At 35.7% G+C, this 25,436-nt stretch overlaps 1 protein-coding gene and 1 non-coding gene across 4 annotated transcripts in view; one reads left to right on the top strand and one right to left on the bottom strand.

The window, feature by feature from the left end:
- LOC134656754 (pro-resilin) overlaps nt 1-25,132 on the top strand; it is a 35,421-nt gene extending 10,289 nt beyond the window's left edge. The window contains exons 3-4 of one of the 3 annotated variants that reach the window (XM_063512284.1): nt 22,622-22,685; nt 23,831-25,132. In XM_063512284.1, the coding sequence (XP_063368354.1) occupies nt 22,622-22,685; nt 23,831-25,011 (1,245 nt within the window). In that variant the 3' untranslated portion in view covers nt 25,012-25,132. Of the gene's footprint in view, nt 1-22,621; nt 22,686-23,809 lie in introns of all 3 variants that reach the window. The other 2 variants (XM_063512275.1, XM_063512291.1) reach the window with 2 other exon arrangements.
- Nucleotides 2,996-3,062, bottom strand: Trnaa-ggc (transfer RNA alanine (anticodon GGC)). Its single transcript has one exon. It is a non-coding gene; the product is annotated as a tRNA-Ala (tRNA).
- Nucleotides 25,133-25,436: the final 304 nt, after the last annotated feature.

The following is a 25,436-nucleotide window of genomic DNA, read 5'->3' as shown; positions in this document are numbered from 1 at the left end:
TTGAATAAACTATCTTTTATCTTATCTTATCTTATCTTATCTTTAAAAAAACCGGCCAAGTGCGAGTCGGACTCGCGCACGGAGGGCACCATCAACAAAAAATAGAGCAAAACAAGTAAAAAAAAACAAGCAAAAAAAACGGTCACCCATCCAAGTAGGGTAACGGCACCAGTGGCCAGCCGGGTACCAGTGGTCAGCCTTTTGAGCCGTTTATTGGTCATAAATATCTGGTATATTCGTTTAAACAAATCGCGAGTACTCAAATAGGAGCTTTGATTCCTTATTGGTTAATACGTCACACGACAGGTGCGGTGAGGGAACGGGGGGAAGAAATATACTCGTTCATACAGGTGCTGTTTGTCGACGAGTGCAATAGTGTCATGTCCGCCATATTTTTTACTGCACGTGGTGTTCTCTTAACAGGCAAGAAAAACTATGTTTTAATGTTAAAAGTTAATGTTTTTGTTAATGATTGGTTTATTTATTAGTGTATCTATTAAATTGCATTATATATGAATGAAAATATCAATTTTTCACTTATAAATTGACGGGGCTGGCCACTGGATAACACTTTTTTCCAAAGAATCCAGTGCCCAGCCCCCCACGGCTGACCTTTGGGTTATTCGTTTATTTTATTATTTTCGAGCCAATGCGACCGTTAGGACCGTTAAATTTACATTTTCAAATTTAGTTAGGCATGCCCTAGTCAATTTAAAGTAAAACCCAGTAGTCAGCCGCATTTGAAATAACGTTTTAATGCGGCTGAGCACTGGGTTTCGCGGATCCAGTACTCAGCCATTGACCTTGCTTGGTACGTCGCCGCCAAAAATATGACCACAAATTTTAAACCCTATCTCATTGAAATAAGGTTCAAAAGTGTATACATATTTTTGACGTTAACTATACATAACTATCATTTTGCTTTTTCCTGGTCGGTATCTGACTTTGTTTATTAATGATAATTAGATCTGCATAGACTCGATTAATTATTTTTTACCGAATACCTACTAGGAACGTAATTATATATTACCAGATTTACCTCATTAATTTTTGATGGATTAATTAATAGAAAATAAATATTGCGATTCCTAGTTTGCAAGAATAATTAAGTACCTATGGCCCACAAATTTCGTGTCATAAGAATTGTATGTACCTATAAGATTTTTTATTTATTAAATAAGTAAACAAGTAGGTAAGTAATACATATGTATATGCAAAAAATTATAAACTAAAATTAAAAACTACAATAACAATAACTAAAATAGTAATAAAAAATAGATATTTGTATAACATCGTTGATTTTGATATATGCAAAAAATTATAAACTAAAATTAAAAACTACAACTAACTACAATAACGATAACAAAAATTATAAAGAAAAAATAAATGTTATAATATCGTTGATTTTGATATAAATATTAGTGATTTTGATCTAATTATTATGAATAGCTTATGCAGGCTGAGTACTGGGTACACTGAGGCTGCTTACTGGATTTTGGAGGCTGACTACTGGAGAAAAGTGCCACTTTTTGTTTAAACTTAATTAGAGATATTATAAAGAGGGTTGTTATTTTTTTAAATATTTTGTTTTAAAACTATGATAAACAATTGATCTAACCATGTCATTTGTTTAATTATCCGACTAATCCTGTAGAAATGCCGAACGTTCAAACTTAAAAAAGTCGTTATAAGGCTGACTACTGGTGCCTTTACCCTACTGACCCCGCCCAACGTTGCTTAACTTCGGCCAAAAATCACGTTTGTTGTATGGGAGCCCCACTTAAATCTTTATTTTATTCTGTTTTTAGTATTTGTTGTTATAGCGGCAACAGAAATACATCATCGTGAAAATTTCACGGACGGACGGACGGACGGACAGCGGAGTCTTAGTAATAGGGTCCCGCTTTTACCCTTTGGGTACGGAACCCTAAAAACAAATTATTTTATTAAATGAATAAAAATATTAAAAAAACATCTATTTTTTTGTTGAATATTATATTATAAGGAGTTTTTTATTAGCGTTAGTCGCATAAGCTGAAGGTAACCGCGTAAGCGATTGTAAGTCGGGCAAGGGCTTGGTCACCCTTTAGCATTTAGCATATTAGTCATATTTTACAGTTTATATGTTACCATTCAGCCCTAACGCCATGATATTATATTGTATTCAGTTCAGATTCAGATATTTATAATTTTTACAGTATTGTCTAAAATAAAAATAAAATAATGTAAAAAAAAAAAATTAAACCACTATTCACTGCTTAGTACAATAATATATTTTAACCAAAACAACACAGCCGTAATTTTACACAGATGACGCCATATTGACCGCGGAAGTCAATCCATTCGTGGTGTTACAACTATTTAAACAAAGATCACATTTATTACCACTTTTAAACAGTTGTAAATTCTTTTCTTATTATTTAATTAGTTATGATATATGTTTATCTTACATACGTTATTTATTAGGTTAATTAGTATCACAAAAACACAGGATATATTACACCGGATGCCGCAATGCAATACTGTGGTAAAAAGCTAATCAATGACCGTATTTTTTTATTTAATATTAACAACTGGTATCAAAATATAAATAGTTTGATGGCTAAAAGTGTTTTGCCAATAATAATGATATAAATTATCTTATATTTCTAACAATCGGCCATCCTGAATTTTTGCCTGACCCTAGGCAATAGAGATATACGCTATTTATCTTCTAAGAATTTGAGATTGAGATATTTATTGATAAAATTATAAATAATTTTAAATAATTAATTATAAGTAATTAAGAATATAATAATAAATAATAAAGCATGACAATGATATGCTACTTATCACGGACTTCGTAGGTAAGAAAAATAATCGAAATCTTTGTCTTACAAAATACAATTAATTTACGTGTCCTACAATTACGAGGATGAGACAATACTGTGTATTCTATAAATTGTAAATACAGATGTCAATCACAATGAAAAAAAATATTAACGATGATCAACTCTGGCCAACGTGGGACTCGAACCCACATCCTTGGATTGCCGGTCCAATGCGTTACCAATTCCGCTGCCCAATTGCACTGTGTATTGTATACAATACAATATAAATACTCTTTATTACACACTTCAATAAAACAATACAGAAAGAAAACTGCAAAAGAAGTAGAGGTAAACAGCAGGCGGTCTTATCTCCAAAAAGCGATCTCTTCCAGACTACCTTTCGCAGAAATCGATAAACGTACATAATGTTAGTAGGATGAAATAAATCTATTACTAAATACACATAAAACAAACAATCTATCATACAACATGAAGATGATAAAGTATGGTAGGTATAAGTAGATAACAATTACGAACAGAAATTAACCACTTTACCGCACATGAAACCGTAAGTATAATATGTTACTTATAATATTCAACTGTATTGACAGCTATTAAAGTTCAAATTTGAACAATTAAACATGCGTTAAAGCTTTATCTGTTAAGCGACAAACTTATTTTTACATTCTTTGATGTCATAAAAAACAAAAAAAAAAAAACAAAAACAAAGCAAATTAGAAATCTTACTAAGTTACTTGTTACTTTTTCGGCCATCCTTAACAGATTGGATGTCCTCATTCAATTATATATCATTATTTATTGCTAACACAAACACATATTGACAATTATAATAAAAAAAATACATTTTGGTCTATGTATTATGACATTCAGTATTATTTTAACAAAATACTACTGGGATAACATAGTCTCTATTTTTTTTAAATGGTAAAAAAAAAATCCTTCACTTTTACACACTTATTCTTAAACACAAATTAGTCGTTAACTTGATGTGGGTAAACGTAACATAAGTAGAATCTAGTGACTTTTCATCTTGTCTCCAGTCATACACACTAGATTGTCCTTACAGTCTTTGGCAGTTATTTATTTATTAATTTAAAATTTAAATCAGACAAGCAACAAGGCTATATTACAAATACCTTACAGACTAACATACATAACATTTTATAAACTTAAAAGTTAACACTATTTCGGGGACAAAACAGCGTGGCTCCGTTGAATCGTCTAGTCTTGTGTCGGATCCGGCAGTTTTCCGCGGGACCTCCGAAACACGACACCTTTTGACCATAAATCGGCGCACTCGATTGTCCCCTGCAGCGGTTGCGGTACGCTCGCCACAAAAGAGTTGAAATTAGTGTAGTGGCCTAGTGGCGCGATCGAAGCTGGAACATCCTCGGCGCGTAGTACGTAGACCTCAGAAACAGAAATTAACAGTGTCAGACTCACACAGAATGTAACAGTGTCTCGAAGGTTGTTTTGTCACATAGTATACATACAGGATGTAATTTTAAAGGTTGTCATTTATCAATTACAGGTCATACAGACCGGACGTCACAGTATTCGTTAAGTCGTGGCAAAGTACACACACAGGGTGTAAAACATGCGTATAGTTATCATTACGTATATCACGATACACACACAGGGTGTAAGAGCGTTTGGTAAGTGGTGGCAAAGTACACACACAGGGTATTTTGTAGTTGTACTGTTATCATTATATACCACAATAACCACACAGGCCGTAAGGGTGTTTGGTAAGTTGTAGCAAATTAAGTGTACAGACACAGGCTGTATGGTGAGCTTGTTACGGCGTACCCGCACAGGGAGCATCCGTTTTATGCAAGTGGTGCTGCTTGTTACCGCGTTTTCACACAGGGAGCTATCAGGCTCAAGCAAGCTTACTTGGTGATCCCTGTTACCGCGTTCTCACACAGGGAGCTATCGGCCTCAGATAGGGTTCCGAGAAACAATAGTCACTTTTGATATATTTTTAATAAATTGGATACTATATTCTATATTGAATAAAATATATTTTAAAGGAAAGAAAATTGCGCAAGCTTTTAACAAGTACTTTACAAATCAAACTTGGTAAATCCAAACAGGAAGGGGAAATGGGAGAATTCCCAGAACGATTAAAAATAGGTATCGTAAAACCGCTTTTAGAGAAAAGGTGACAAGATTTAGCCAGCTATAGATCTGTGACATTGCTTTCCATTTTTTTTCAAAAATTACACAAAAGAAATTAATAACTCTTTTTATGGACATTTTGAAACAAATAACTTATTCACACATCAATATGGCAAGTATTGACCCTTTGCGCGTAATTGTAACAAATGTTGAGAAACATATTATAGTGTAAGTGAACTTTGTTAAATGATTTTGACAATTAATGGTAACTGTGCACAGCATGCAGTCACAGTCCATAAATGAAAAATTGTGCAACATAGTGATACAATGATGATGTATATGGGGCCCGTATTTATGTATATATACCTGTTGGACAAATAAATGCTTTTGACTTACTGTTACCGCGGTCTCGCACAGGGAGCTATCGGCCTCAAGCAAGCTTATTTGGTGATCCCTGTTACCGCGTTCTCACACAGGAAGCTATCGGCCTCAGGCGATCTATCACACTTGTTACGGCGTACCCGCACAGGGAGCATCCGTCTCATGCAAGCGTAAGTGGTGCTGCTTGTTACCGCGTTCTCACACAGGGAGCTATCGGCCTCAAGCGAGCTTATTGGGTGACCCCTGTTACCGCGTTCTCACACAGGGAGCTATCGGCCTCAGAGGTCCTAACGCTTGTTACCGCGTACCCGCACAGGGGGTATCGGCCTCAAGCAAGCGTTTCAAATAGATCTTGTTACCGCGTACGCACGCTGGACGTAGCAGCCTCAGCCAAACTAAGCGCAGTGAAGTGGTGGTGAGTTATCTTCCAGCTGCTGCGCACACAGATTGGATGCAGCGGCCTCCAACCATGTCATCTTAGCACTCGGATGTATGCACTCAGTTCAACTAAGCGCAGTGAAGTGGTGGTGAGTTATCTTCCAGGTACCGCGTACACACACTGGATGCAGCGGCCTCCAACCATATTGTCTCAGCACTCAGACGTATGCACTCAATTCCGACATGTAAATCATTAAACATAGTACACTTTACTTATGAAACATACACAAAGATATATTGATATATATCGGTTAGACTTTGGTAGGAATTGCGTTAGCAATAACTTAAATTAAAATGAAACACGTGTGCAGCAAACTCATGAATATGAATTTCATGTATATAAACTATTTTTACGAAACCATAATCTGAAATTGATTTTCAGAACCAGGCTCAAAATTAGAGGCTAGTCTTATCCACAGTTTTATCTATCTGCTGAGTTAACATTATTATTATGTATTTTCGGATCGAGAACTCTAGAACCATTCCTCAGTCTAAAAAACATTATAAGTATAAAATTTATATTATAAATCCAATTTGGATCTAGGCACTAGTAGTAATGGAACAATTGCCAAATAGTCGTACTGTAAAAATTGCCTGTTGTAGCTGCCGTGCAGGTCAGGATCTCGAGGACTCAAATAAAAAGCTTTGATTTCAAGTAAACTCATGTAATCTTCCAAAGTACTGGTTTAAATAAATCTTTGTTGTTTGTTTGCATATCCCCACACAAATTCAGATATATTCGCTGTCAAAATTGTTGTAATTAGATTATTATTGAGTCTCAAAATTGGCCTACAAATGACCACGCCTTTTATATTTCCAGTTGTAACAATTTCTTTGACCATAATAATGCTAGTATAGTGCGCCTCTATTGGCACTATAAATTTGTGCTCAAATAGACATTACCATAGATATAATATAGGTACTTAAAGATAAAGTCTAAGCGAGCTGTCACTGTTACCACTTTTGTTTAGTGTACGATTAACAATGTGAATCCACCTTGCTGTAGCCATGTCGATAAAGTCATATCGATAAACTATCGATATTTCTTGCAATTTTAATTTTACTTGAAAGGTTTAACGACAACTAAAATAAACAAAAAACACTTCTATTCTTTATGGAGGTTATCAGATCACGATTTTATCGTCGCGCATCAGGGAACAAAGGGAAAGTTCAAATTTTTAATTACAATACACAAATACCTACTAAAATATGTGTTCCGCAATAATTGAATTATATTATGATATTATAATATATTCATTATCCATTAGTATTTCAATTATGTTTATTTTTAACGAAGATATTGAAGCTTCAATTAATCGCTATTTCGTTCCGCTGTGTAGCGTTTATCGATATATAACATGATTAAATTCGACTTTTCACATCCCTAAAAGAGCACACATACGTTTTTACGCACACATACACAACTTAACACCACCTAAAACGGTAACACCTCTTGATTTGAAGTCCATCTTGTCAACAGTATGGGTGTCCTTTTTTGACAAACGGCATTTTTTTTTTTAAAGAGCGAGGAGAGAGAAATGATACTAGTTGCTGCGCCGTCAAAGAGAACAGACAACGTTGGGGCCTTGGACATAACATTTTGTAATTTAGGTATATCATGGTAACTAAATGAGCTCTTGACTGTTTGTGGAAATTGTCGAAACTTAAATTAGAAGATACAAATTATAGGTATAGAACAGCTCAGAGATAAAAGTACTATTCTAATTTATTAAAGTACAACTTTTATTTTAAAACATGTCATACGTATGTATAGGTATTCGCTAATCATTTAAGCTTGATTATTACTGAAAATATATTTAATGCTTGTATTCAACATGGCGCTACTGCAATATACTTTCAACTGGAACTTTGTCTACTGACAAACAGTAACTATAGCTGATAAAAACTATAGGTATAAATATAAATCTGAATAATTATTTCAACAACCAAATCAATTTAAAGATGGTTATCAGTTATCACTTATCAGTAATACCCATAGATTTAAAAGTAAAGATAATGAAAATCGTAAAACTGTATGCGACTGCTGACTCTATTTTTCTATGCACAATCATAATGCTAGGCCATAGGCTAGTCTAGTAAGTTTTTAAGTAGTCGACAGGATTTCAACATAATCAACACAATGAAGACGAACTACCTTCTTGCTACTATATTTACAACTTATAGATTTCTAGTGATGGGTAGGACATAAATTTAAAATGAGTTTGTATAGGTAGGTACCTCATTATCTAAAATGTTTCTATGAAAGGTACTAGCATATTTTCAGCATCAACTCCAATGATAACCAGAATTATTATATATCTGTACCTATATATTTCTGTATTCCAAACTTCGCTTCTACATATATAGGTATATATAATATTTATAGGTATATGTATATACTGCGCATAAGGTCCACTCCACAGCAAGGGAACACTGTGTAACCATAAGCTTTTACAACTTTTAACATGACTGCCGACGGAAACAATGCACGTACTTCCCCGCTGTCCGTAATGTATAAGTTCACCCATTTACTACGCGTGATAAAACTTCAAACAATACTTACTAAACTAGCAGTCCGCGGTAAAATAGGTGACGCGATCTGTCTCAATCGCTTAACTATGATACTGTCCGCGGTTATCATTATGCAAGCAAAATTAAATGTATCAAAATTTGTAATTCGAACAACAATTTTGATCGAAAACGGATTACTGGATAAGAATAAATACCTATTTAAATCCGCCTCCTCGATGATTTTTTCTTGTACATTACAGATTAATGCAAAATAAGTAAATAAACTTAAAACATACCGAGTACAATGTCATGCGAAATTGTGAAAACTGCGATATCAAAATTATTTGACATTGTAATTTGAACTCTCCGTTCCCAGCAATAACGTTGCAATTTCAGCATCTAGCTATAACTCGGCTATACTCGGAAATAGTTCATAAAATTGAAACTATCAATACGTTGCAGTTTGATAATTAAATTATGCAAATCACTATGTACTTAACTTCAATTTGATCCACCATTTTTCATGAACACTTTGTTTACAAAAAAAACGATTAGACCAAATTTAGACTTTATTTTGATATCAATAAGAACCTCGACCAACGTCTTCCGAAATAAACAAGAGAAACATACAAATCTTAACAAGTATGTTTTAGATAATGAAATAAAATAGTATCTTTAATCAGCATATTCATTCAAAACAAATGTAAACCATTGGAAGAAGGGAAAAAGGTTGGTCGTTTTCGGTTGCACTAGCCGGCATCCAGCCGGTTCATAGAAATGTAAACATAAACAATGCAATTGGCACTTACCGGTCAAAACACGGTTAAATTGCAAATACTACACCTTTATATTGGACGTAGATGTTCCATCCCACTTCTGAGATAATAAAATTAAACCACTATTCACTGCTTAGTACAATAATATATTTTAACCAAAACAACACAGCCGTAATTTTACACAGATGACGCCATATTGACCGCGGAAGTCAATCCATTCGTGGTGTTACAACTATTTAAACAAAGATCACATTTATTACCACTTTTAAACAGTTGTAAATTCTTTTCTTATTATTTAATTAGTTATGATATATGTTTATCTTACATACGTTATTTATTAGGTTAATTAGTATCACAAAAACACAGGATATATTACACCGGATGCCGCAATGCAATACTGTGGTAAAAAGCTAATCAATGACCGTATTTTTTTATTTAATATTAACAACTGGTATCAAAATATAAATAGTTTGATGGCTAAAAGTGTTTTGCCAATAATAATGATATAAATTATCTTATATTTCTAACAACATGGTATCACTAATTAATTCATTATTTCTTGATTGATTTTTTTTTCATTTCATTTTTTTTGTGGGTTAACTACTCCTACCGACAAAGTCGTCTACGTTATATTTAACAGTTCAAATGCAGGTATTTTAAGTTTTTTATAAATGTTGTATGGCTTGAATCTAAAATTTCAGCTGGGAGCGAGTTACTTATAAAGATAAATATTATGATCAAACTAATGTCACTCTCAGCGAGATCATCACTTACATTTATCTCTGTACGCAGAAATCTGACGAAGAAGTGCTCTCATTGCACAATTGGGTGACACGCCGTGAGAATCTCAATAGTTAGTCTTGTGATAATTCACTTTTTTGGTTATACATCGTTTGTCACTTTGTGTTCATATGCATTTTATTAGTGTTATGTAGAACATCATCCGGTAGTAGACACACATATGCGGCACAATATGTCTCTTTGCCAACAAACTGTCCTGCAGTTTGGCCTGCACATTCTTCCTCCCTGATTAATTTACCTTTAAGCTTTAACTTCAACAGAAATTCCAAACCTAGCAAACGTAACTATACAAGCCACTCACAATATAACACTCGTTCTAACGTACCTAACTCGAGTTACACATGCTCGCTAATCCCTTAAAACATTAGAAAGTTTAACAAATTCAGCCGCGACATGTAAATGTGTAGGCAATTTACCCAAATCTTAAGTAGAGCGCTAAACAGACTTACTCTGCGACTTTTAAACCGAAAATGTTTAAAAATGAACAAACTCTTAAGGTTTTTAGTACGTTTTTCGACCGAGGAAGGTCATTCCACGGTTACGTCGGTTCCAAACGCCGTAATGTCTGCTAATGGTTATAGTAACTGAACACTTACAGCTTAAGCTAAACACTTACACTCTAGCTTAAGCTAACAGTGTTGACACTTGACACTTAAGTCATATTTCGAGTTTCTTAAACGAAGTTAAAAGTATGATTTAAAAGCATTATTGTGGTTAAATTGGCAAAACGCAAAACATAAATCTCCGGTTCAGTAATAAATGTTCTAAAACATTTTTAGTGTCAGATTATTAAATTTAATAATGTTGCTCCCATTTTCTCAATTCAATAATTGTGTTGGTACCTACCTGAGTAACTACTACAGCTGAAATAGGACTTCGAATAATAATCTGGAAACTTGAAAATTAAATTCCTTCAAAATAACTTATATAAACGATTCAATTTTGGTAAAAGGTCTAAGAAAATTCAATATTTATTGAATTTAATATTTCTTTACTACTAATATATTTAAAATTTAAACTCCGAGTTTATTTCGATCTCGGCTAATTTCAAATCTCGAAATTATAATGTTTACAGTATAGGTATAAAATTACATTCTCAGAAAAAATGAAAATGGTTTAATGTTTGAAACTGCAGTAATTACATTAAAATACACGCGCATGTCATGTCATTGTAAGTCTGCTCTTTATAATTCTGGATTTGACTGTACTAAGCTTTTATCAATACTTTTCAAATTTCCTGCTAACAAGATCGTCGTTCAATACACCAATTACGTTCCTATAAGCTCTTTCAAACAGATTATTTCCTGCACTTCACACAAACAGCCTTCCAATTTCCGCTTTTCTACCGAAAAACTCCGCGAAAGTACAGAAAACCCGTGCGACTCTTTGTAGTCTCGTCTATTAATGAACATTTCTACTTTCTTGTACATAAGACGAGTAATCATTTACTGTCTTAACGCGTTGTTCCCGACTTTTGTTTGTAGGTAATCATAATCAAGCTGGTATGAAGCTGATTACAATTATCATGGCGGGTAAAAACTCTGGCATTATTAATTGACAGGCAAATGTATGTAAACTAGCAACGATGCCGACGGTTAATTTTACACCAACGTAGTTAGTTGTTATATGTATTTGTGCTAGTTTGTCGTATAACCACATTTCGTAAGACCACATTTCAAAAAAATATTGAAAAAACACTTTAAAAATTTGTTTATATTACTTATGAAAGCAAAAGAATTTAAAGATCGTAACAATCATAATTCCTAATTCTAACATATTTGCTGCGACTTATTTTTCAATGGTGATTTTTAATAAAAATAAACATGTATAGATCGCTTACCTTCTTTCTAATGCTAAAAAAACAAACTATAATGCTACACGCCGCGCCGCCGTAACCCCGTGGACTCATTGGTCTAAGTATTAAATAACTTTCTATAAAACCATTCCTAGACCTCTTCTAACCTCTTCAACACTAATCGAATTGACCTTTTAACAATCGAACTCCCTAATCAATAAATATCGACATTACAATAGAATTATTCAGAACTTGACCTATCCTATCCATTACGTCTTACTCTTTTATTCTAGTAAAAGCTACAGAATACCGTCGGTATCCAGGCCACCTCTGGGTCATAGTTCACGTCACTTCATTTGCACTCTGATTACAACTTTTACGTAACCGCAATCATATCGCAATGTATCACGTGCTTTGCTGCTTTACTTGGTCAAACACTTGAGCTTGCTTAAAGAATTAGTAATGGACATAGCGCTCGGCACGCCTTCATCGCGTTGAAAGTAAGTGGTGCTTTTACTTTCGCCGTGGGAAATGGCGGTCACGTGGTGTTATGTCACTTATTATTCTAATTTTATTGCAACTTCTTCAATGGGCTTAGGTGTTCTAGAATTTATTAGATTTCTAGACTAAGTAGATCAGAAATAAAATATAACCAACCGCGTGGTAAAACTTAGTCATATAAGTTATTTTCTGAGTCACTCAAATTTCTTATTTATAGTATAAAATTAGATCTTCGAGTTCCTTTTTACGTATTTTATCAAAATGTTTTAAGTGCCTACACCATCTGATAAAAAAAAACAAAAGCAACGCAATTTTTTAAGTTTCGTCCAAGGCCAGAATGTGGCCAATAGTTATCATCAGCAAGGACTTTCTCCACATGACATTGACCGCAAACTTGCTTAAAGGTTTTTAAATTATGGTTACACAACGTAATAATTTTGACACGAACGAAACAATAATTAAAATTGGCAAATCTGTGTAATTCAAGTAGGTACCTAAATTAAAACAATTTGTAGATAAACTAAGTGTTTAACTTTGTTCAAGAGTCAATTGACAGTGGATACACGTTGTAAATAAATATATAAATAAATAGAATGTACAAGTAAATTTGTAAAGGAAATGTCACCAGCATCCTTGGTACAATGCCTTAAGGGCCTATTTTACATTTAAGCTAGTTTTTAATTTCTTTTAGTAATACATATATTTTTAGTAGTATATAAATATATCTTGTTTGTAAATAAATAATTTGTAAAGTAGTATATTATTTTAAAGTTTAAGTATTTTGACCATTTATTTCGAATTAATTCTGCCAATACCAACTTTGATGTAGGTTCATCCTGTAGAGATAAAAAAAAAACAAAAAGTTTGTTAACGTATTCTGTGATTTCATATTTGTTTTCTATTCAACACGCCACAACGTTTTACGAAATCAAAATACAAAGCCAAAGTAACGAAGAAACTAACACAAACACTGACTTGAGATTCATTAAGAGATTATAAGAAGTTGGTCTCTTTGTAGTGAGTTAAATCTTTTGGTCTATTATAGTACAAAGACGCGACAAATTCAATTGCAAGAAGCAAACCCTTCACACAATAACATAATATAATTGTAGATGTAGAAGGCTTTGTTCGCTTAGTTGCGATGAAGTGAAAATGGCGGGAAAATAATTTCGTAATGGAAAGTGTAATGGCGTCGCTCTGAATGCGTTCTCTGTTAACTTCCGAGAGGAAATCATTAAACTTATGAATTGCAATAAGTACCTATTATTACGAAATTACTCATCAGTCAGAATACTTCAAGTATTTTAAATATTTTCGGGCCCTACTCACTTGTATGTCTACCATGTGAGTAATTTCCTCATAAACAAAGTTACTCTGGCAGGTCAGAAATAAGTCCTGGTGCAAATGTTTAAAAATATAAACCTTTAAGGAAAAAAACCCTGTAGTTTTCAACATTAAAATTGCCAATTTAGTAGATGTCGATAACTGTAGAATAATATTATCTTCTTTCACAAGAGTATAAATTGTTCCATTAAGCCGTGTTTCCAAACAGTTATCATGATTACAAGTTGAGTTTGAATAAGCTTGCGTAGTTTTTATAATTACATGTTGATAAAACTCAAAAGGCATTGTAAATGCGCAGTAACGCTGAAGGTAAAGTATTTTCATTTTTATAGCATTGTAAGTACTTTTGTTCTCACGTGTTTGGAATCATACATATTATTAAAATTAAGTTCGAATGCTCCAACATATCTTTATCTTAACAAATTCTTTTTATTTTTGCGTAACCTGGGAACTATGTACATTAAATCATTCGCGTATCCACCATCAAAAACCTCGCTCGAATAAACCTCTAACTTCCTTGGTATAAAGATAGTTTTCGCGTGATGACCAGATGATCGTAATGGTCAATCCTGAATGAACAATACCGGATGGTTGCGCAGACGCAGACGGTTCCCATGACATGGGTTCCCGTGAGACGCGCGAAAAGCTAGATTTTATATAGATTGTCATCTCTTGCGCAATCTGTCAATTTAACTGTTATATTAAGTACATGCATACATAATGGGCGCCATATGAATACATTGATATAGAATAAAGAACTAGATACACAATCAGCCGCAAAAAATGGCCCCACAAAAGTAACGTTAAAACAGATCACGCGTTACTTTTTCGTTTAGTCTTGTTTGAAACGCTCAAATGTGAAGTTGTCAACAATTACGAAATGTGCCGTTAAAATATGTAAAAATAACAATGATAAAACAAGGAAAAAAGATGGAATGTATTTCTTTCGGTTAGTTCTTTGGATAGCATTAAGTATATAATTTATGTAATCTGGTGGTAATTTTATGGTTTTGGATAAATTAATTTGTTAGTACCAAAGAAGGGATGTCAATGAACAAAAATCTAATGAGTCGATGTGAGGTCAATATTTTTTTATATTTTTATATGGAATTCGTAAGGAATAATATTATATTTAAATTCAAGATTTCCAAGAAAACCTATGCGACGTGTAAAGTGGACTGCTATTTAATTACTTATAGCAAGAGATAGGGGTTGCAGTTTTAAACAAGGCAAAACGGCACTTGTGTGTTCGGCGCATTTCCCTGTTTCCGACATATACACCACCATTAAGGGCTACTAACTGTAAATGCTAAACCTGTCTGAACACAGTGACAACCACAGGATTTTTTTTATAAAGTATGGACTTTATAAAAAAATCCAATCAGTACCTAAATGTCCCCGTGCACCCGTGCGATGAGTAAATGTAGATCTAAAATACACAGTTATTTTATTTAATAAGTTGAATTTATTTCAAGGAAATTAGTATTTAAAGACGTAGGTATACTTACTTATTAAAAATTAAATTTGTTTGAATTTGAACCACGAATTAATTTTATTTGAGATCCCGATTAAATTAAATTTGTTTTATTTATTACTTCAATTGGTTTTTCTGTACAGTAATACCTATTAAAGTGTACCAAAGTGACTCCATTCGTTCATTAATCTCGTTTGACGTTGTTTGACACGTTACGTTACGTTTAGTGCCATCGGACTAATTTTTTTAACAGTGTTGGTACTTATGTTTGCAAATTTGACACTTAATGCTTACGACATTAAGCTCTTTTCTGTACGAAACATTTATCTTGACTCAAAATTTACGTAAGAGTTTTTATCATCAATGCAAATGGTGCGAATACGTCATTGGGATCCACATTTGTTGACGTTTTTGTTCAGCTTTGTGTGTCTATTTCTTTTATATGAAGTCAGTGTATGAATAAGGTAAAATAATACAGATTTACGATTTACCTAACAGTTTCTTTCGCCTTAATTCATAACAATCAACCAGATTTATTGTTTTCCCATTTATTTTAATAACTTTATTTTCTTTTCCTTTTGTAAGAATTTGATATGTTTTCTGAAAGAGCTACGTATTTGTATGATTCCATACAAATTGTATTACACCTTATGTGTATAATTGCATGAATTCTATAGTAATTTAAATTGTTTTTTTTATTACTTATTTTCTCGTAATGCATGTTAGTTATAAGATGTTTTTTTTTTTAAAGATGTGTCCCGCCTAGTTTGTTGCCGGTCCCATATTGGGATACCCTCCTCCAATTGAGGGGGGACTTAAATCTTCTCGGGGCAGAGGTGTAGGGTTGGAGCCGGTCTACCTAGCTTTATTTGACGTTCATAAGCGTATTGTAATTATGCCTACTTGAATAAACTATCTTTTATCTTTATCTTATCTTAGTAGCACTATCTCCGCTTTTCTTTAGAGAATTCGTCTTGGTCTACCTTTTGTACTTTTGTTTTTAGTAAATAGGTAACATACTTGTAATTATAACTTATCGGAAAGGATCTAGTTAACTAAAGTAACATGCCTTTCATTGCCACGTTAGATTGCCACATAACAAGACTCTCTCATATCTATCTACTCATTCATGAACGACACAAACGTCGATCAAACGTAAAGTTTATCACCTTCGAGACACAAGCCGACCGCAGCATCAACAAGGAAGAGTTGCATCATACGCGGCGCGGCTTAAAACCGCGTTTTATAACCAGACAACGGTTATTATATCCCTAATGTTTATTCTATTAGGCATCCGTAACACAAATACTACTTGTTTAGCATAATTACCTACACATGATAGCAGACACGCTAAAAGATATCGAGTCTGACCACGCTACAGTGCATAAAGGGACTTTTTTTTTCTTCCGCGAAATTTTCCTTATTTGCCTCTCTATAGCTTAAATATACAAGTGATAGATAGGCAGATAAAACGAAGTTTTGATTTTCGTGTTTCGCAGTAGGCCCCCCGTGCAGTGAAATGTATGACCGATAGAACATCATGTAAAACTTAGTGAGTGACTTATCGTGGTCGTTCTGTGAGATGGCACTCCAAAAATCTACATTTTTATATATTTTTCGGCAATATACCTAAGTTTACATAAGTAACTATTAGGTATACATATTAATTAATTAATCACGTACTGCATGACCAATTTACACTGCAAAATATGCGATTATGGTAAACAGTCGTAATAAACATTACTATCATAAACACTTATGGTATAATTATTACGTTGTTGAATTCCTAATGACTAACGCGTCACATCCATTCAGCAAAATGCATAGACATTTAACCGCTATAGATAAACACATAATTTTCACTGACAATAAATAGTTCAGCTCATTATTTATATCTGTATCAGAATCATTGATTGAAACAATAATACGAAGATACGCGTAACAAACCGAACAATGCCAACAAATCCACGCAACTCGATATAAATTATCGCATAAACATAACCAGAGAAAGTGTGAGGGTAATCCTTATAACAAAACGTTTCATAAACAATAACAAACATTTAACTAATAAACATTTTAGACTCTACAAGTAAGTGTTAAGGCCGCAAATACTACTTGTAAGTTCGTGAAGATAAAACAGTTTAAAATTAAAAGTAAAACGTAACGAAGTAATAAATTAGTGTCACGATAATTAGAAATTAACATTGTTAGTTTATGAGCATTATGAGCAACTAAACTAATCAGCCGTGAAACATTCATCCATTTTATACTTTCTATGAGTCTAAACGACACAATAGATAAAGCTTTTTCTTAAACGATCATATCATATCAATCTTCTTTCGGTGAGAAGTGAGAATGAGAATATAATTTTTACAATATAAAAAACGCTTTAGATTATCTCTCTTATTTGTGTGAAGTGTATTTGTAAATACAGATTGTTCAAGTATTTTGCGATTGGGATAAATAATTATTAATTAACCAGCTAGAAACGTTTTCCGTATTTTAATCCATAGGGTCCTCTTTATCTAAAGTTGTTGTTCCTATTGTCATAATGTTGGTCACGTTTCCGCAACATTTTCAAACAACGCAATGACCCAGACTTTACTCATCTCACTTTTCAACATTCTACACCTGTGTTGACACTGTTTCTCCAATTACTGGTCATTGGCATTCACTACTAGCATCATTAGAACAAACATTGGTAAACCCAAGCACCAATCCTTTTGGCATTGGCCCAAATATTTGTACAACCTGTCATTGGACCATTTTATTTCATTCCGTTACCATTTTTAGGGTTCCGTAGCCAAATGGCAAAAAACGGAACCCTTATAGATTCGTCATGTCTGTCTGTCTGTCTGTCCGTCTGTCCGTCTGTCCATCTGTCCGTCTGTCTGTCCGTCATGTCACAGCCACTTTTCTCCGAAACTATAAGAACTATACTGTTGAAACTTGGTAAGTAGATGTATTCTGTGAACCGCATTACGATTTTCACACAAAAATAGAAAAAAAAAACAATAAATTTTTGGGGTTCCCCATACTTCGAACTGAAACTCAAAATTTTTTTTTTCATCAAACCCATACGGGGTATCTATGGATAGGTCTTCAAAAATGATATTGAGGTTTCTAATTTCATTTTTTTCTAAACTGAATAGTTTGCGCGAGAGACACTTCCAAAGTGGTAAAATGTGTCCCCCCCCCCCTGTAACTTCTAAAATAAGAGAATGATAAAACTAAAAAAATATATGATGTACATTACCATGTAAACTTCCACCGAAAATTGGTTTGAACGAGATCTAGTAAGTAGTTTTTTTTATACGTCATAAATCGCCTAAATACGGAACCCTTCATGGGCGAGTCCGACTCGCACTTGGCCGCTTTTTTTTTATATAATTAATGGGCTTACTCATGGCCACAGACTAGCCGAGGCGAAGACGTGGCCTACGATGGAGCGAGCCTGCCCAGAAGGTGCCTGTTCACCCTTGGTTTGAAAGTTGCCGGGTTATATGTGCTCGGAAATATAGACGCCGGCAAGGAATTCCACAACACTTATTTAACAATCTAACACTAATCATAATACAAGGTAAGCAAAGTGAAGGTCCGTGTGTCCGGGGTCCGGGTGTATATAAGAGTAGGTATATATGTGTGTGGGCGTTGTTGTGTGTTTTTTTTAATTGAATTACACTCAGTAACCTCTCAATATCCTCGTAATAAAGGGCTTTGAGCCAAGTTTGTTATTTTAATTTTGCTACTCTACCCGAATATTCTTGCAAGGGAATAAGGAATATTCTTGCAAGATAAAGGGGGGAATGGTCGAACATACTGACAGACGCACGAGTGATCCTAGGGCACCGTATTTTCCATTTGAGGTACGGAACCCTAATTAATGCTAAGTACTCTACAATATTGAAATATATTAATTTGTTATAAACTATGCTTACTTCTGTATCCTTAGCGCCGCAGATGTTGAGGACCCGCGTGTTGAACACTTTGAACACGAACCGGTCGCCATATTGCTTCACAAATTCACGCACTAGGACGAAATATTCCTCTGAAAAAACATTGCTTTTGATTACAAATAGTAGATTGTTAATTAAGAGATTAAAGGCACTCATAGGTATGCCGAGGTGGATTGGCGCTCGAACGCAGTGAGAGTGCCAATAGCCCGAGGCTGAAATTATGCCGTTCACCCGAGTGTTAACACGTACTCTACTTTTTATTTCGAATACGAGGAAATCTTATCTTATCTTATCTTTAAAGTAAAATTCATGTGGTTTTTAGGGTTCCGTACCCAAAGGGTAAAAAATGGGACACTAATATTACTAAGACTTCGCTGTCCGTCCGTCCGTCCGTCCGTCTGTCACCAGGCTGTATCTCATGAACCGCGATAGCTAGACAGTTGAAATTTTCACAAATGATGTAACTATGTTGCCGCTATAACAACAAATACTAAAAATAAAATAAAATATATATTTAAGGGGGGCTCCCATACAACAAATACGTTTTTTTTGCTGTATTTTTTGTTGATGGTGCGGAACCCTCCGTGCACGAGTCCGACTCGCACTTGGCCGGTTTTTTCATATTTACTTTTATACTTTTGATGATGATAACGGAATAGAAAGAACGAAAACTGTATGGATATGTTGGGACCCTTTTTTTCTCCTATCACGATCGAAAGAGCTCGACATCCTGTGTAGAATTAACATACAAATTCCCAAAAGTGTAGTTACTCAGATAAAATGGCCCACTACCTCTGAGTCTGTTGGTAAATTCCTTTTACGAAACTTTACTTTCGTCCCGAGATGGGACCTCTGTGAACGAGCCGTAAGAACTCTGGGAATCCGAATTTAAATAAATTTGCATGTTTTAATGGTCGTCATTGTTTCGCTCACTGCGCAACTAGCGTCTTTATCTGTGCGTTTTTGTGGAATCATTAAGTGCTTGAGCAAGAGCAGAGTACAAGACTAGACAAACATTGAAACACAGGGGACGTTAGGTGCGTGAGGTGTTAAAGTATTCACCGCTATTATACCTACTCGTAGACCTAGCGCTTAGAAGGTTAGCTATTATAGTTTATTATGCTCTCGTTGATGATTTAGCTGCGTGCGACTGATTTCGAATGGTTCCATACGTTCAAAAAGTTTAAATAGGTACGTTAAATTATTTAAATGTTTAAACTTGATTTAGACACAAACATCCAATGTCTTTTTTCCGTCATCCTTCAAATCAAGGGTGAACAGGCTTTTGGGCAGGCTCGCTCCATCGTAGGTCACGTCTTCGCCTCGGCTAGTCTATGGCCATGAGTAAGCCCATTTATAATATAAAAAAAAATATACATTTTCTTAATCTCTGTTTAATTAGAAAGTTTCCGAAATTTCCACTTGGAAAAGTTTCAGAAACTTATCTTTTTTTTACAGTAATATAAATTTCCCATTTAAGTACCTACAAAATGAAAGTTACCTTTGTTTTTACTGGAATCCGAGTACATTTCCACCTTTTTGTAAATTTTCCGAAACTTGCACAACTTTACCTCTAAGTATAAACTAGTAGGTGAAAAACTAGAGTGGTTTATTTTAATGTAAAGTTTGTCAAAGGAGTGTCTTATTTCAAACATAGACAGAGAGAATTACACTGTCTTTGTCTTACACTAGTACTAGCACCCAAAATAAAAGGATGAGTAGGTATAGTTTTCTTTGTTCTTATTTACTGACAATTTGGTTTGACCAACTATAAATAAAGGTCGGCATTTCTGTCTTAAATATATTTAGTAAGCAAGTAGAGTCACAACGTGCAACGTTCACCAAAACTATAATAGCCCGTTAAACGTTTTTGGTAAGTTAAGTGCACTTATTACTACTAAGGCCATTTGCGATAAAATCTGCCATGACTCCCTTTGTCCTCACAAATCTGTTCCATGATGCTTCCAAAATCAGCCCAAGGTCACCCAAGGTCATACTCATTACCCGCACCCACGCAATGACGAAAATCTTCTGTTAGTTTTGTTTAACAAGTCACCAAGACTATCAAGATGACTCAGTGACCTTAGAATCTAGGTTTTAATAATGACACTTGGGACTTAAGTGCCATTAGCCCTGTTGTGGTCAAGTTAGATTCAGGTATCTAATTGGGTCAGCTAAGTGCTTATTATAATAAAACAACAGTAAGATACAAAGTTACTTTAAATTACAGCGCCTTGAAGGTTTATATCAAAATGAATGTTGAGAGGTTCGGTTTGAATTTTAGCCGCAAAGATTCCTGATATAGAAATGTATTTATATAAAACAAAAATATTAAAGATTATCATATAGCGATACATGATGGTCTTGATGGTATAATATATGGCCTGTTTATTTCTGTTGTGAGGTCGGCAGTAAGTTTTCCTGCTCTTTCCATAAGTCACATTGGCTTTTGTTATCTTATCAATATAATCCATAATACTAGCTACTTGCCGACATACTCTTCTTCTAACTACTACTACTCGTACCTCCCAGTAAACTACCAGCGTACTGGAACCCAATTAAAGCAGCGTACGTGCTTCATGCTGCGTGTGTTGCGCAAGAGCATGAATATTGCCGCCGCGCAGGAGTAATGGCAGATGGACGATAAAAGCTAGGTCGCGCGTACTTTACGATGGCAATGGATACTTTCATTGAAATAGATACTTTATCCTGTATGTAGATCATAGAGGTTCTTTTACATGCTTCAAATATATTAAGAGCTTAAATATACCCCCTTCCCATTATTTGATTGAGCTGAAACTTCACATACTTGCGTAAGTTCGGTGACAAATCAATATTATTATGGTACCACCGAGCTGACCTGGATGAACAGTGAACACAGGAGGCCTTAAGAACTCTGAGATAAAACAATGCAATCGAATCGTGTTTGGCTTTGCAAATAAATGTTTTGTCAAAAAAATGATTGTGCTATACAGTGGCAACTTTCTTGTCGAGACAACTAAAAATAACGGCGTGTGATATTATTCAACCGACTCAAAAATCCTACTTCGAACTCTTCGGCTAACCATCAGACAATTTTACATAATCGCTTTAAATTTTCAAAGCCTGCGATTTAAATATGTTAATAAAAACTTTCCATATGCAAGATCGACGTAAAAACCGAAATAGTGTTTTGGCACTTGCGTTTGCATGCGGCGCACGTGCCAATTTCACTTTGTTTACTTTATTATCTACTGTTTTGTAAACCGCATGCGCATTTGGGGGTCACTTTCGAGGAAGACACTTGATCGTTATCTTAAATTTATAGCTATTATTGAAAAACATGCTAAAACTTCCAAAAAAGACGCTTAAATCCATTCCACACTGCAAAATCATCCAAACAATACATTATCTTCCAATTTCCTGTGCATCGAGTACCTAGATGATCTACCTTTGCTACAACCGAACGGTATTCAGAATATATATAATCTGATATGGTTTAGATGTTTTAATTTGCGCGCAGGTTGTGTTATAATCATAAGGTATTTCGATGGCACTTAATTGGTGCTGGCGAGATGAACTGCGAGTCCAATTGTAAAATTTAACAACCGCTTCTGATCTTCTATCCCACGCACGACGTGTAACCGTATATTTATAGGCCGCTTTTTGTTTGTTTATCTAAATATCTAACGCCTCATTTTGTTTGTTTCCAGGTGTTCGCGGCGCTGCTGGTGGCCGCGGCAGCCAAGCCCAGGCGGAACCACTACAAGCGGGAAGGTAACGTCGGTTTGCAATACTAGAGCCTGCGTAAGATTCGATGTTCAGATATAGCTATGAATAGCATATGGCTAGATTTTATGGATTTGATCTGTACGAATAAGCGCTCAACAGTAACATTTCTGGCCAAGAAATTAAAATTTAAATCAAGGTTCTAATGTTCACACCAAAAAGTACTCGAACAATTGTTAAAAAATAAACTATTAGGACAAGCTATTTCACCATACACACATTTTGTCTATTGACTATTAAACTTTACGACAGCTGTTTACTTTCCGCTATAATCTTAACATGAATAGGATTCACTATTGGCTTATTAGTCAAGTGAATTTACGTAATTTCTCTTACTCAATTTCTGTAATCTCTCAAGTGCGTACTCAAGGATAAGTGTGCCTACATAAGAAATCGCTTCTATACTGCGTTTGCAATATTACCTCAAAGATGAACAAATTATTTGCTAAATCAGACAAACTTAGTTTGTGTGCAAGCGCTGTTAACATTATAGGAGCATTTCATGTTTGAGTGTTAGCTTTAGGATTTGCCAATCTTGATATGGATACCATGTTCTACGAATTCTACGATATAAGGTACCTGCGCCAAACTAGACACATCGTTATTATTATTTCTATTTCTATGGTAGGTAACTAGCGAACATGACGCAAAATTTGATGATGGGACATGAAATAGCATGAGTTTATAAAACGTGTATTCTTCTAATGGCAGTTCAAAAATGTACCTTTTTCGTAAAAACTTAATGATGGTTTTAGAAATCAGGTATCAGCCAAAAGGGAACCTTTAAGTACATTAAAATAACTTGTACGTAACCAATTTGTTACATATACAATGATTGCTTGTCACAAACGATAAGTACCTTAAAAAAATAGAGTAGTTAAATTGGGTTATAAAAACCTTTAAACTGTACAAGGTTTCCTGTAAAATAATTAATATATGGCAGTTTTTCAGTTAATTTTCTTTTCCAACTCGTAAAGGTTCTAACTAGGTACTGTTTCAGTTTTACGCAGGTACGAGATAATGTGCAATTGTGCATGGACTACCGACTCAAAACGCAGGCTCTAACATTAAATCTAAGTAAATATAAACAATTTACAATATTTTAAATAAAGCCCCTATCCCTCTCCATATAGCGCCGCTGAGCTCATCCTACCTGCCACCATCGAGCGGCCGACCTTCGAGTAGCTACGGAGCCCCTGCGCCTTCTTCCAGTTATGGGGCCCCTCCACCCTCGTCCAGCTATGGCGCCCCGCCATCATCCAGTTACGGTGCCCCGGCGCCAAGACCCTCAAGCAGCTATGGAGCCCCAGCACCTAGACCATCGTCTAGCTATGGCGCTCCTGCCCCAAGGCCGTCTAGCAGCTATGGTGCCCCAGCACCTAGACCGTCATCCAGTTATGGTGCGCCCGCGCCAAGCAGGCCCTCGAGCAGTTACGGTGCCCCGCCTCCGTCGTCCAGCTATGGTGCTCCCGCCCCAAAGCCCTCTAGCAGCTACGGAGCACCCGCCCCGTCTTCCAGCTATGGCGCTCCCGCCCCACGACCATCTTCAAGCTACGGTGCGCCCGCGCGTCCTCCAGCAACCAGCTATGGCGTGCCCACCGGTCCTTCTACGACCTACAACGCTCCAGCTCCTAGACCTTCCAGCAGCTATGGAGCTCCTGCACCTAAACCTTCCAGCAGCTATGGTGCTCCTGCCCCTTCTAGCTCCTATGGAGCTCCATCTCCTCCCTCAAGCTCTTACGGCGTTCCGTCCCAGCCCGCCCCAGTGCCGTCCAGCTCCTACGGCGCGCCTTCAAGCTCTTACGGCGCTCCTGCCCCGTCATCGACGTACGGAGCTCCCGGCGGCAGCAGCGGTAGCTTCGGTGGAAGCAGTAGCTTCGGCGGCAGCAGCGGCAGTTTCGGTGGACATGGCAGCAGTGGAGGAAGCGCTTTCGGCGGCAGCGGCTTCGGAGGTGGCAGCGGTTTTGGAAGCAGCGGACCTTCTTCAAGCTATGGCGCACCGTCAGCACCGTCGTCCAGCTACGGTGCCCCAGCTCAGGCCCCGTCTAGCAGCTATGGAGCTCCAAGCTCTGGGGGATTCTCTGGAGGACATTCTAGCGGTGGTTTCTCATCTAGCGGCTCAAGCGGCTTCTCATCTAGCGGCAGCGGCTATTCCTCAGGAGGTTCCGGAGGATTCGGTGGTTCTTCTGGAGGCCACAGCTCAGGAGGCTCCGGTGGTTTCGGCGGTGGGTCTGGTGGGTATTCCTCAGGCCCCGCCAGCATACCTGACACCATCCAACAAAGCTACGACTCTAACGGCGGTTACTCTTATTAGGCGGCGTGAATGTGCATCAATCAGTGCTGTGTGTGACGCTAGGCAGTCAATTGTTACCTGATACTTTAAAGTAGCGGCAAACTTGAGATAATTTGCTAGGTATGTAGTACGAGTACGTTCAGCAGATTATTTACTTACCTAAATATATAAATTACTTAACTCGACCATAGATAGCTAATAAAGGTATCTGAAAAAAATTCCCTGAATAATGACAAGCAAAATTACGAAAATATTTTTCAACTTATTCATTTGTAAACGAGGGCATTTGTAAAAAAATCGGAGATTTGTGTAGGTATATGTCGTTGTTTTATATGACAAAGTACACGCAATATGTAAGAATTGAATGCCTAAGCCTAAAGTCCATCAGAGAATTCAGAAATCTTCCACTCGATTTAAATTGTCTATTTAATAAACTTTCTTTTAGT

The sequence above is a fragment of the Cydia amplana genome, chromosome 2 (genome assembly GCF_948474715.1).
Source record: "Cydia amplana chromosome 2, ilCydAmpl1.1, whole genome shotgun sequence".
NCBI classification, from domain to species: Eukaryota; Metazoa; Arthropoda; class Insecta; order Lepidoptera; family Tortricidae; genus Cydia; species Cydia amplana.
The sequence above is the reverse complement of the archived record's forward strand: the minus strand, read 5'-3'. Positions and strand labels throughout refer to the sequence as shown.